Source organism: Drosophila obscura, unplaced genomic scaffold (genome assembly GCF_018151105.1).
Source record: "Drosophila obscura isolate BZ-5 IFL unplaced genomic scaffold, ASM1815110v1 contig_36, whole genome shotgun sequence".
NCBI classification, from domain to species: Eukaryota; Metazoa; Arthropoda; class Insecta; order Diptera; family Drosophilidae; genus Drosophila; species Drosophila obscura.
This window is the reverse complement of record NW_024542824.1, coordinates 1,485,513-1,499,456: the sequence shown is the minus strand read 5'-3', so window position 1 is coordinate 1,499,456 and position 13,944 is coordinate 1,485,513. Positions and strand designations below refer to the sequence as shown.

Sequence of the window (13,944 nt, the reverse complement as noted above, 5' to 3'; positions counted from 1 at the left end):
AGCCATAATCCGCCTGACTGGCATGTTTTCTGATACACTATCTTAATGATCCTTGTCCCCATTTTGTCGCAACATAATTAAGCTAAAATACTCAAAATTGGTACTTTTTCCGTGTCAAAGGGTGAAACAGCGTTCTGGATGGGGATATCAATCAAATGACATTTGGAATCTTGTTTAGTCAGGTATGAGTGTTTCCATAGACAATTCTCGTATGTAATGATTGAACGCTGTTTGTGGGCTTTTAGAATTCTGCTATGAAATCAAGTCAGAAACTAATTCAGGGTCACAGAACGCCTTTGCGACAGCTGCTGCTGATATTGCGTAAGAGATCGCCACCGCCACAGCCACCGCCACCAATATATATGCAGCACTGAAGCAATGACTATTTCGGTTTCTAAGTCTGTTTGCGTCGGCGTCGGATTTGAGCTGAAAAAAGGCAGCGACAAAGCGCCATACTGAGAACCCAAACAATTACTAGTGTAACAGCAATAATGAAAATGGCAACAACAATTATACCAAGACAATAAGCTTTTATTGGAGCTGAAACTAATTGACTCCAGCACTTGGTCCGGTTGTGTCTTACTATTGCTTTTTTATCTGTCTGCATCTGGATTTTATTTGGGTCATGTATTTATTCGCCTTTGAGCTCGCAAACTAGATATTAATCTTTTGTTAGTTCAAAGTTAAGTAAAATTGTAGCACAGGAATTATCATACAACCAGTATAGTGGCCAGAAGTCCTTGGGCTTTATCACTTAGATCGCGGGATATAGCGAAATTATTCTGCTCTCTTCTAGAAACTAGCATTGCCACATTCTTTTCAGATACTTTACACAATTTCAGGGACTTAATCAGCGCAGAGCAAACTCAAATATGGCTAGCGCACATGGGTGAAGTACGGTGATCATAAATGGTATCTATCGCCCCGAAAAAGAACGGTTCCGCGGCCAAGGGAAACAAGAACAAATAAATGCTTGCAAGTAATATTTCATGAAGCAGTCAAAAGAGATTGGTATCAAAAAGCTGCCAGTGAGTCATGGCACTAAAAACTAAAGGCCTTAACCAGTAAACGGTCCGCATGAATGCCAAGCCCAAGCTCAAGCCCAACGGCAACGGCTCAACACAAAATTGAAAGGTTGCTGCCTGGTGCCAATTGTAAAGAGTGGATGGATAATTATTTCATTCCTGGACTCTGAAAGAACTTTGAAAGCAAGTCAACGCCCACAGCTCGAACAAAAGACCCGTCGACTCGACATCTCGTTTAGGCGTTATGCAACAGAGCAACAGAAACAGAAACCCGCTGCCTTTGGGCGCATTTCAATTCCATTTTGGTGCACTAATTTCTTGAATTAAGTGTAACAGCAACTCAACAGAAACTCTGAGAGCTCAGAGCTTTGAGTCGACCAATGGTTGATTGGTTGTGAGTCTGAGTTCCCAAGCTTGAAAAATTAGCTCGAGGGAGTGTCTGGGTTGCGGAATTCATTAGATCGTATGGCTGTCTGTATAGAGTAGCTTGCTGCTTGCTTATAAATAATGTGAGCCAATTAAAACCAGGTCTCCACACAGTCGTTTACGTGCAAACTAAAGCCAGCTGCAAAAGCCAGAAGCTTCCCCACGAGTAGCATAAAACAAAAGACTTGGGCAACAAACTAGTCTTAATGCCATCAACTTTTGCAACTGCAGTACTGCAATACAGCAGTACAGCAGTACGTTTGTCTGGCTCACCCTCACCTCTTCTGCATGCACCCTCCTGCCCCTTCAACATTTGTAGAGTTAAACGCGTTAAATTAATAACATGTGTGCGTTGTAGGTGCCACCAGCGAGAGCTCCATCGCTATAACCGCAGCGACGGCGGCAGCACATCAGATCGTGATTGTAAAGTTCTAATTTCTGAATATGTATTCTTTGTGGATTGTTCTCGTTTGTGCTTGTGTATGTGCTTGTGTTCGTTCGTTTCTACTTCTGTTTCAGTTCATGGGACTTTGTTCTCTTTGTGAGCTGAAACGATGCCAAGGTTGGCCGTGCAATTTAAATGTTAAATATGGTAATGTGGGGAGCACTTACCAGGGCTCGGGTCGATTCAATTCGATTCGATTCGTTGTGCACCAACCAAGCTGGTCGTTGCTGGGTGTGACATGTCTAAATAGAATTTCGAAGGAACAAGTTATTTGGGTCAGAAAACACCCGATTACCACTGATAAATACATACACACATAACATGGCACAAACAGTAGCAAGTCAGCATTTAAATGCCTCTCGCTAACGGCTATAAATGACCCTCACCTTTTGCTCGGTGCTGCCAAGAGTAAAAATACAAAAATACAAAAATAAAAACGACTAGCGTTCATTTACATGAAATTGAATACCAGCGATTCCCAGCCACAACCATTTAAGTCGCCTCAGCAAGCCGAAAATTTTCTGAAGAAAATAAGATACTGGGGGAGGTGGTCCTACAACTCCAATGATACCATCAACTTTTTTAGCCATTTGGTGAATTTGAAAATGCTTTGACACCAGGCGGCTAGGTGGGTTGGCGGCTTGGCGGCGATGGCATGGAATGGAGCAGCAGGCGCACCTAGTGCCGCCTGTCGTTGAACTTGAACCGATGGCACACGTTTGGCAGGTAAAAGCATCAGCATCCAGTAACACCAGCCTCACACCGAAAACAGCACCAGCAACAACCGAGGAAATATTTAAAAGAAAAAACAGGCAGAGCCTCGTTGTTGCATCAACTGTTTTGTTGTTGTGGGTCTGTTGGCTGACGGGTTAAACCATCGCTTATTACAAAATGGTAAGCTTTCGTCGGCCATGACCGTCAAGGAGTTTCCCAAATAACAGCTTGGGCTTTGTTTTAAATGTCACATGGACGTTATTGTACTTGCGATCAAGCGATGATACTGCACTAACCTGTGGCTTCCAATCCGCAAATGACACGCAGAACCCGAAAAGGCTTTTAGTCTTTGCAATTAACTAAATGGAGTTTCCCTGTAAGAGGTTCTGGCTAACAAGGCATATACGCATATGTGACTGGATAAGGAATGGGTGCGGTGCAAGCCCTTAAAGCGTAAGAATCGCGCTTAAAAAAGGTACCATAATTTACGTCGACTCACACATAGTCGTACATACTCGTACGTACATACATGTGTATGTACCTACCATGGCATGCACATGGCTGGTTCGGTTCCACCAGCAACAGCAGACCCAGCAAGCTTTTGTGGAGCTGCGGAACATCAAGACATTAACCTAATAAATTTCATTGGGGCTGCGTGTGGGGCTTCCAATGTGGTATTTAAGTCTCTGTGTGCTCGCGTCCGATACGACAAAGCTTCATTAACAGCTTTTAATCAAGATGTCTAATTGGCAACACAAACACTGCGAAGGCAACGGACTATTAACCAGAAGGCAAAGTCAAACCAAACTAATCAAAACGAAAAAAAAAACACAAAAATGTTGGAGAAAACAAAAAATAATAATAGCGCCATACCGTACAAGAAAAACATACCCTGGGTGCCAGCCAGATCAGAAATATGATTGCTAGTAACACAATTGTTCAAGCACTATTTACACTAAGCTTACCAAATGCCGGTGATGTTAGACAAGCAATTTTATTGCAAGATACTCGGCTAGTTTCGTGTGAAAAGCCAAAGTCAAGGACGTCCTCGAATGTCTTCTGACAGAAGTGGTCTACATTTGGAGTTGTGAACTTGAGCTTCAGTCTGGGCTTTTGTGTTCCTACTCTCGTGACTGACACGTCAAGCGTTTCGTGGAGCAAGCACGAAAGATTGCGTCTTCAAGCGTTTAACGAATCGTTTACTTCCCATATGGTTGGGTACTTCACCTGCCTGTTGGGAATTTGTTCATGTCTGGTTAATTTTTCCGAATCTTTTAATAACTCAATGACTAATAACTGTCTAATACATAGTATACTTTGTCAGGCAAAGCGGAGCCGTATTCGCCTAAGCGGATATCATTTGTTCGTTGGATTACTATCCGGTTTGCTTGATTGGGTCGGTAAAGCATTTCGAAGAGTTTTAGATAAATTATGCGTATTTTAAATGCTGTTTCTGCGAATGCTGCTTTTGTAAAAAAAAGTTGAGAGCCACGCGATGATATTTCGGTATGATCCGATGCTGACACAGACATTCAAGGCCAATAAATAGTCATCCGTCATCCGAAACCAATTACGCATCTTATGGCTGGCTTCAAACTTCTTACGAACTATTGCCTTCAATCAAGAAGGAACAAACATTGGGCCTGGGCTCAACTTACCTGAGTGGGCTACGCGCAAAATGGTTACTCTCTGAATTACAGAAATGCATTAAAATGTTGCCTACATCAGCTCATGCATGTCAGTGTCATAAGTTACGAGTATCTGCGCAACATGTACAGGGTATGCTGTACACGCTGCTTATCGGTGTCACATCTATGAATTATGCGGTGCGAACTTCAGTGTAGGATAATCCACAGCGTAGGACACGAGTAAGGCAGTTCAGGGAAGACGGCGCAGAGTGCAGAATTATTGTTGGCATGCAATCAAGCCAAAAGCATCTCATAAGGTACAAGAAGGCGGGCTGTACGTAGCACTCTGTTCGGAATCCGCATTGCTTGTCTGCTGCCATTGTAAGCAAAAGTAAAGTATATTGGTAGCGAATCCTACGCTCTCTCGGCGATGTCGTCTTGCGACTTATCCTCTGTACGACGCCTTCAGCCAGGGCCAGGTCCCAGTGCCACGCCACAATAAATTTATAGAATTTTTAAGTGCCAGTAACAATTGAAATATTTGTATACGCAGGCGTACGATGTCGCAGGATGATCGCTTTATCTTTTCCATTGTATCTCTAACCCTTCTGTGGACATGTGTGCCCATGTTTGCCCGTGGGCTTGCACCCAGTAATAAATTCATCAAATCAGTGCTGGCGAGCTAGACAAATGAGATACACGACATTGAACTGCTCCTCAGTATGAGTATGTTGCCTTCATCAAATCAATTTCTGCCGTCTGACGGCATACACGGTAATTTTCCCACGCTGAATGCGGTTCGCTGCTGGACCACACCCTGCACACACCACACCAATGCAGCTGCTCATGGGTGACGGCAGCGTGACCATGCAAATTGCAGCAGTACGCCAAAATGTCAACTTTTCTGTAACACAATTGGCAGTAACCACAACTAAAGTAGCGACCGCGTCTACTCAAATTGCTTTAGAAAAATAAAATTCGAGTGCGCCCCTGTCACGATGCCCCACGAGTCATGGGACTTTGCAAGGCATGCGCACAACCCGCAGTACCCCTACATTCAAAAATATACATATATTGCACTCTTTGAATATTAAAATAAAATTAACAGTCATCGATAATCGATAGTCAATAATCTGCAAAGAAACCAGTTAATCAAAACAAACATTGCAAGCTAAAATATCTCTATATGCAACTGGACAACAACAACAAACTCAGTGATGACAAATTTAAACAAGTTAGTGAACAAGTCAAAAAAGAACACTCGAACTGAAACCGGCATATTGCGAGTATTTAAATTAAATATTGTTTAGAGCTGGGGCCTGATGGGGAGATGCTTACTCGTACGTATAGCCTGTTGGATGAGCCGCCGCTGCCAGTGTCCAGCCGAATTGCTTGCATAGTATGTGAAGCATGTGATCAGCGTCTACAGATCAAGTAACAGAGGGGGGTATGACTTGATAAGACGGCCTTATATCTTGTTGTCCTGGTAGTAAGGAAAACATGCACCCAACGGAGCTCTGCAGTCAATAGCCTCCAAGCTAAATGTCCGCCAAAAACCCAAAAACCATTGTCGATGATTTAATTTATCAAAAACAAACTCGCTAAAAAGTCGTCAAACTATCGGTTACATGGGAAACCAGTTGGCTTGGTCAAGCGAAGATCCAGCTTCCCACCATCATCACTCCACCTCCTCCGCTGTGGTCTCCTAAGTGACATTGAAAATTAAATTGTGGCGCGGCGTGGAGGGGTGACTACAGGTTCCCGTTGCCATCAGGCAAATAGGCAGTATCGGTGTGGTGCAATGAGCCTGGCCATAAAAAATAAACCCGAAAGACCGCAACAGATGAACAGTGAAATGGGCCTAAACGCCAACACTACCACAAATATCATCCTTTCTACGCACTCTACTCTTAAATGAGCAACACAAACAGATAGCCGGGCAAAGCTACAGTTCAGAAAGTAAATGGTTCGCTTGCGCGCATATGTACAGACACATATACAAAAACTTGTATATAAAAGCATAGATATGCATTCAAATGCATTAAGGCTTGAACCGTTGCAAGCTCAGCTCAGAGAGCAAGACGACGCCATATCTTTCATAATGATTAATCGATCGAGCAGTGCTCTGCATGTTGAAAGCTTCACTTTGAGCTCGGTGCGACCGACGCATGCGTAATCAGCTGTGAAGCTCGACTGTCCTGCAGCCCATTGCATTTGACACTGAACACTTAATGAAGTGAGGCTCCTAACGATGCAGATGGCACACAGATGTGGTTATGCAATCGACGCGAGCAGCACTAATCGATAAACTCACACAGCCAAACATATTGTCACTGTCGGTCGCCATCGGGGGCCTAACTAATACGCACCACAGCCACCACCACCACCACCACCACCGCTATGTCTGCTGGTGAAAGTGAAAGGTGAACAGCACATGCAGTGTTGCAAATATGTGAAAAATTGAAAATGAAAATCGATGCGCATACTTTTTGCGTGGAGTATCAGAAGAAGGAGGAGACGAGGGAGACGGAGCGGAATCAGTAGGCCAGCTGAGTTACTTTGCCGGCATCATGTACCCTTGGCAGCCTTGAGCCTTAATTCAGACTTGAACCTAAAAACAACGGTCCATAAAACAACAAAGCAAAACAGCAACGGCGATCGCATCAAGGTCGTTGAATCGAGCATCTGCAATAATCCAGTTTATCCATTTACCTGCCCACAAAGGAGACAATGAAAAATCCACAAGCCGAACAGACGAATCGTGCTGTGCCCGAGCATGGATTGGGGATACCGCTTTTACTTTCATTCTTGTTACTGGTGCAGACGTTCATTAATAAGGGGATACGTATGTATGTATGAATGTATGAGGTAGTCAATTTATGATGCCTTCACATGTAGATGTAAGATTTCCGGACTCTGGTGAATCATAATCACCAGTCTCAACTTTGGCTGGTAACTAAGTTCAACTGTGACCTTGGAATATCATCCCGTGTCCGCCCAAAATACAATCCAATGTTATTTATAATAAGTTAACACTTCTAAAACTGCTCAATTATGGGTCCGGAATGACCTTGCATGGCTTATCTGCCCCATAGCAAGCTCAGATGATCCCGTTAGTATGCTTACAAGAACAAGCGCCACCACAGTCTCAACAGGCGGGCTAACATTATCTTGTCTATGGCACACATGTCCACAAGTATGCATATATTTTGACTGTGAAGTTTAAGCACATGCACTTTTTTGTTTGCTTCATTTGAAGTGGCATAACTTCAAACTTGACTAACATTAATCACGCGTACGTGTATCCAACTCTTGCTCATGTCACCATAGTCAAACTAAGACTGCGATTGGGGCTGAGCAAGTCATACAGAAACAACAGACAAACAGGTGCCTGGTGTGGATTACACGATGCGTCGGTTTTTACACCCTTTCTCTCTTCTACCTTCGATTTTTATGAATTTAAGTATAACTTGGTATTTGAAACAGAGAGCAAAACTACAAAAACATCAGTACAACGGTCATGCAAAAAAAAAAAAAACAAAATACAAAAAACAGATCATGCAAAAACAATGAATTTTGTATGGCTACAATAAACATGGTTGGAATGATTTCAGGCATTTTAGACAATTCAAAGAGAGAATAGGTGGTACCATCCATAAATGAATATATCCATTGACTCCTGAATAATTATAAAAATATGTATGGCATTGGCTGTGTTGAATGGTCAGCTATCTCTTTGCAAATATACTGTGACATTGCCTCATTTGCTTACTCCTTATGTGAACTAATGTCGACTTGCATCATATTTCCAAACAAGTCATCTGAGTGTGTGGCTTTGTTATTTTGCATAGCGATACCACGATGTAACACCATATAGAATGTCCAGCGAGGAACCACAGCCGGTCTAATCAATTACCGTGGCACGCAGCTCGGGTGTCCATCTATGTGTGTTAAATGCAACCTGGCGTGAATGTGAAATACGCATAAAATAATCATAAAAATTAAAAGTTTTTACGCAATCCACATACAACATTCAGCTGCCAGGCATTGTTGAAGTGTTGAAGTAGTGAAAGAGAAAGAGAGCTATTTGGCCGTGGTATGGGGCATGGGGCATGGGCAGCGGCAGGTGTGAGAGTGTTAAGTGGAGCAGTCCGAGCAGCGTCGGGCCTCATGTAATTCCACGACACGGCGCATACAAACGTCAAAGCTCTATTCACATTGGTTATGGATGTTGTCGGGATGTGGCAATGCTCTAATAGATTGCTCATTGCACAGTGAAAATAATTTGCAGCTACGACTTTAATACGGCAACATGTGCATTTCAAGGTGAGTAGCACCATTAAGACCTTAGAGCACTTAAGGTAATCGTTCAGTGTAGGGGATGTTGGGTGCTTGCAGATCTGAGGGCTGTTTAGTGTAGGCATAGTACCGAACAAATATTTCAACTTCCAATCCAACGTAAATTAGCCAGTGCCTTTCGAAATCGAAATCGAAATCCAGGGATTACCATGGAACTGTAAAAAAGTGGAAACTCAAGCCTGCATCAGATCTATGTATGTTCGCACCGCACCGCACCGCACAAAAGCGAAAGTGCACCGCACTGAGCCGTTAGTGCTCAGCGAGTGCATGCAAAACAAAGTTGCGCCATGCCAGTGTAGGAATAAAGCGTTCACATTACACTCTACATTCGAATACCCAGCCAAGTAATTTAATGACTGTCTTCCGCATGCTCCAACACTTTCGCACGGTAAGCATTGACACAGCCTGTGGTAGCACATGAATGGCGGGGGCGTGGCGGCAGCTGCCATCACTGACTTGGCATTGACACTTCGTGTCCCAATCGAAGATACTTGTACAGAGAACTGCTCCACCGAACTTCTGTGCACCCAATGTGCTTTTTCTAAGGCAAAGAAAGAAAATTGTACAGGCTAGTGAAAATGAAACTGAATTTGAACTTTAACTTTAACGCTAACAGTTCTTTTGCTCAGGTACTTTCGCTGTTGGCCTTTCACAGTGCTGCTGCCCTTGTACCAGGCTTTCCCATCGCAGTAGCCACTCGCGCATACTCTTACAAGTATATGCACAATATGCTGAAACGTTTTCCAGCAATAATAAATGAAAATATTTTCAGTGGGCCAGAGACAGGCGTTTTTTAGTGGGTAGTAGGTTTTCTACAACGCTTCAGCGGAGACCAACCATGCGACCTTTCGTTAACTCGTAGAAATGATATCAAAGTTTTGGTATAATTCAACGAAATGGAAAGTATTGTCACTGTCCCAGCCGCTCAGTCAGTCAGCAGTTACCAGTCTGCGCTTTATGCTTTATGGGCTTTCTTTTGCTTTTGCTTTTTATTTATCTTTATTGCTTTGTTGTATACGCATTTGTTTCTGTTTTATTGTGTCATCAGTGGCATGAAATGGTTTTATGGTTCGTTTATTCCACTTTTCTGGCCCTATCCCGGTTCTGGCATCGATAAGTGTTAAGTCAAGTTCCGCACATTCTCTAATATGTATTCAAATATTCATGTGTAGACTGGGAGACGCTGGTTTTTATTCACACGATCTTCCCAGCTGCGGTCTTGACAAAACAATAATGATAATTATTTAGGTTTGGAAGCGACATCTCATTGAAAAAACAATCAATTAGGAAGTATTTTGCTCTCACACTCATACACAAGGCACTTCAATTCAATTAAAGTATCCAGCAACGAAAGTGAACTGAAGCTTTCATTATTATTTGTGTAGTGCACTAGGTAAAAAAAAAAAAAACCCTATCAAAGTTTCGGTATAATTCAACGAAATGGAAAGTATTGTCACTGTCCCAGCCGCTCAGTCAGTCAGCAGTTACCAGTCTGCGCTTTATGCTTTATGGGCTTTCTTTTGCTTTTGCTTTTTATTTATCTTTATTGCTTTGGTGTATACGCATTTGTTTCTGTTTTATTGTGTCATCAGTGGCATGAAATGGTTTTATGGTTCGTTTATTCCACTTTTCTGGCCCTATCCCGGCTCTGGCATCGATAAGTGTTAAGTCAAGTTCCGCACATTCTCTAATATGTATTCAAATATTCATGTGTAGACTGGGAGACGCTGGTTTTTATTCACACGATCTTCCCAGCTGCGGTCTTGACAAAACAATAATGATAATTATTTAGGTTTGGAAGCGACATCTCGTTGAAAAAACAATCAATTAGGAAGTATTTTGCTCTCACACTCATACACAAGGCACTTCAATTCAATTAAAGTATCCAGCAACGAAAGTGAACTGAAGCTTTCATTATAATTTGTGTAGTGCACTAGGTAAAAACTAACCCAAATTGAAGAAACTCTGCAAAATACTTAGTATTGACCCATTCGACAAAACCCTGTAAAATGGGTGTTCATGCTATCTATAAGAAATATTTGAGTGGCGTTTCGAAAATGAAAGTGAAATACACGGCCGTTCAGCGCACTCGAGGGGCAGTGGCCAGCCCAAACCAAATGAGGAGCAGTAGGTGAGCATGCACTTACTTTTAATTACTTGCACGTAATTTTCATAATAATTTGTATTTGGATTGGAGAGAGTACTACCGAAACCACAATTGAAAGTCCGCCTGACCAAACCCTGACCAGGCCCAGAAAATGTAGACCAAGAGAAAGAGTCTCAGTTCTTAGTTATATTTATTTAGTCCATTCGTTAAGCCTTAAATGCATGCGTAATCGGGCAACGATTTGGATACTCTATCATTAATTTCCTGCGGCTTGTTTTTGGTGAATTGATGAATTTTGCATATTTAAATGTAGACAAACAATTAAGTGAACTGTTTGTGGATTATTAACAGTTATTATAACCGCAATTTGCTCGGTTACACCGACACACTCACTCAGCCAAACATTCACAGCTCGTTCATGCCATTCAAGCCAGTGTGTTGTGTGCAATTAATATCTGTGCCATAAGCTGGTTGGCCGGCTGCTGGCTGATTGGCATAACTTACATAAGTCTATTACCATTACCCAGCATTTCGTGGAGTGCACAACCCGAGCAGCTGACCAATAGCTTGACATGGTTTGGCTTGTTATGCTCGGAATGCTCGATTGTGTTATTGTTTCGCTGGTAAATAGAGCAGGTGATCAGGCTGTGTATTCACATACGCAGGTATGTATATTAGCTATCCCCTTATGTAAACACACATGCTCGTAACATACTCGTAACTCATACATACAGCTATTTACATTTCACCGCGTTTCTTTGACAATCGATTAATCCCCAATATAAATAAAAGTCTTTGTGGATTTTTTGTGGGTAATAAACTTTGGCCAAATATCCACTGGCCGTAGCTGAAGCTCGCAGCAAGTGCTGGCAGCTGGTGGTTTGACTTCTTCCAAGATTATTGAATTGATATCCGATTTCTTGCGAGTGTGCTTGTGCTTGTGACTGAAACCGAAAACGAAACAAGTTTGTCTTCTCAATTTTTCTGCCATGTATTTCCATAACAAAGTACCGAATATGTTTGAGGTATCATCTCATCGACAAAACAGAATAGGCGTTAATCATGTGCACATATGCACATATTTACGGGTATATAAAATAAACAAGATCCTCTTAGATAAAAGATCGGAGAGAAGTCCGATTTCGAATGTATTCTCCCGAGAGACTCTTACTTTCTTTCAAATGACATCAAATGTGGTAACAGCAATCCATTTTAAGTCTTAGTTCTCTTCTAAAGGTAACTAAAACACAAAACAATACTGGTCCGATCAATTCAATCACATGAGATTAAATACCTCCAAAAAAAAACTTTTAAATTTAAGTCAGCTCGCGAAAACGTAAAATTTCAGGTGCTTTAATTAGGCAGCATGATCTAGGCATTGCTGGTGGCTGGTGCGTTGACTTGGCAACCAGCCAACCAGCCACTCGAGTCCATTGGATCCCAAATAGTGCGTCCACTAAGCCGAACCGAACAACAAATGAAGCATCCTTAACGCTCTTCGCTAAGCACTATGTATTAGAGCCTTTCATTTTTTACTTAAGATGATTCAGCTTTTTCCTAGAGAGAGCTATGAGAGCTCTTTCCAGAGTTTAAAGTTCTCCAGTATTCATTTAACCATTGCGACCCAGAACTTCGAGACTTACCTGTTTTGAATATCAGTAGACATAATCCCAGCAGCCATAGACAACTTATTCGATATGTTGAAAACTCCATGATGCAGGTATTGCGCGTCGTCGTTGTAACTGTAACTGTAAATTTTCTTGATGTGGCTGGTGCTGTTGCATTTTGAGGTTTGTTCACAGAACTTAAAATATCAGTAGACAACCTCAGAGTGAACAGCACACGGTCTGCACGGTGCACGGTCTCGACGGGCAGCCCGGCCAGAACGGGGAGCAGCAGCAACAGCAACAGCAGTTGCAGTTGCAGTTGAGAAAAAGCTCTGTTTCGGTTGCATACAATTGGTAAATAACTAAGAAGGCAGTTTCGCAATCTTTCAATTTAGATTTTTTGCTTTTGTTTTCAAGCCTTGTGTTACAATTTTCTCGACTGTGGATTTTATTTCTGCTGTGGCTGTGGCTGCACTTTATTTGGACGTGTTTGTATTGTTGTGAGTAGATGCAGTTGATGCCCCTATTATTCGAGCTTTCGTTTGTGGCTTAGACACAACGGCGATGCATAGTTCACACACACGTTCACAGATTACAACACTTAGTTTTTCTATTTTGCTTTTGGCAAGCGGTTTTTCAGTATTTCAGTTTTTCTGTCTACGTCTACCCTTCTGAGCTGCTGCAATGCGCGACAGTTGCTATGGAAAGGAAGGCTTAGCAAAATTCAAAGAGACAAACGAAAGATCGAAACAAAGATCGGCCGATTGTGGCTATGATTCAGATTTCCCATACGGCATACGGTATTCGCGGGCACTACCAAATCGGTAAACTACTTTTGTGATGTGCGAGCGAGTCTAGAGCGTGGCGAAGAAAATTCGAAGCAAAATAAAACAAAACTTGCACGTTTTTATTTTTATTTTTGTTTGTTAATGCTTGTATTTTTAGCGAAAACTTTCTTTTCGAAGCAAAGCGAGTCTACCGATGCACACGCTTGTGCTGGGGCTGGGGCTGTGGCTGTGGCTGGTGCTTTGCTGCAATGCAGTTGTGCCTGCTTTCTATGTACGATTTATTGGTCGAGTGCAATAGTCGCGGACGCGGACAAGCACACTTTACGAATATGTACGCATATGTACGCATATAACGCAAGCATTTCGGTTGTTGAATGATAATGAAAACTATTTTTTAAGTTAGCGCTAGCACGTTCGGTTTAGGCATATGTTCGCATGACCCTCGCGAATCTTTTCTTACCGTACGCTTGAGCGAACCACACGTCCTAATCGGAGCAACTATACAACGCGACTGTGCGGATCAAGTGTCTCGAGACACTCAGCAAGCTCAGACAGGCGACGCCAAGTTTCGGCCCCAAGCTTGGCCCCAACTTATCGTTGTCGGCTCTTGCCGTTACTGTTACTTTACAGTGCCTGTTACTGCTGTTATTGAACTCATACGTCGTTCGCCGTTCGCGGTTCGTGGTTTTTGGTTTGTTTACTTCGGCACTTTGGTATCTCTTAAGCTTTTGAAAGTAAGAGTAAAGCTTGTTTCTTTATTAAATGCCAAACCCTAGAGCTAGAGCGCTAGCAGGTCCACCATATCACGTTGTACAGCAATCCAAGAAGTCCATACCGATTTCTTA

At 42.4% G+C, this 13,944-nt stretch overlaps 1 protein-coding gene across 14 annotated transcripts in view; it reads right to left on the bottom strand.

The window, feature by feature from the left end:
- LOC111074128 (mucin-5AC) overlaps positions 1–13,652 on the bottom strand; it is a 39,936-nt gene extending 26,284 nt beyond the window's left edge. For 10 of the 14 annotated variants that reach the window (XM_022366788.2, XM_022366777.2, XM_022366783.2 and 7 more), the window contains exons 1-2: positions 13,560–13,651; positions 12,348–12,452 (exon numbers count right to left, since the gene is read on the bottom strand). In XM_022366788.2, the coding sequence (XP_022222480.2) occupies positions 12,348–12,417 (70 nt within the window). In that variant the 5' untranslated portion in view covers positions 12,418–12,452; positions 13,560–13,651. Of the gene's footprint in view, positions 1–12,347; positions 12,453–13,559 lie in introns of all 14 variants that reach the window. The other 4 variants (XM_022366774.2, XM_022366778.2, XM_022366775.2 and 1 more) reach the window with 3 other exon arrangements.
- Positions 13,653–13,944: the final 292 nt, after the last annotated feature.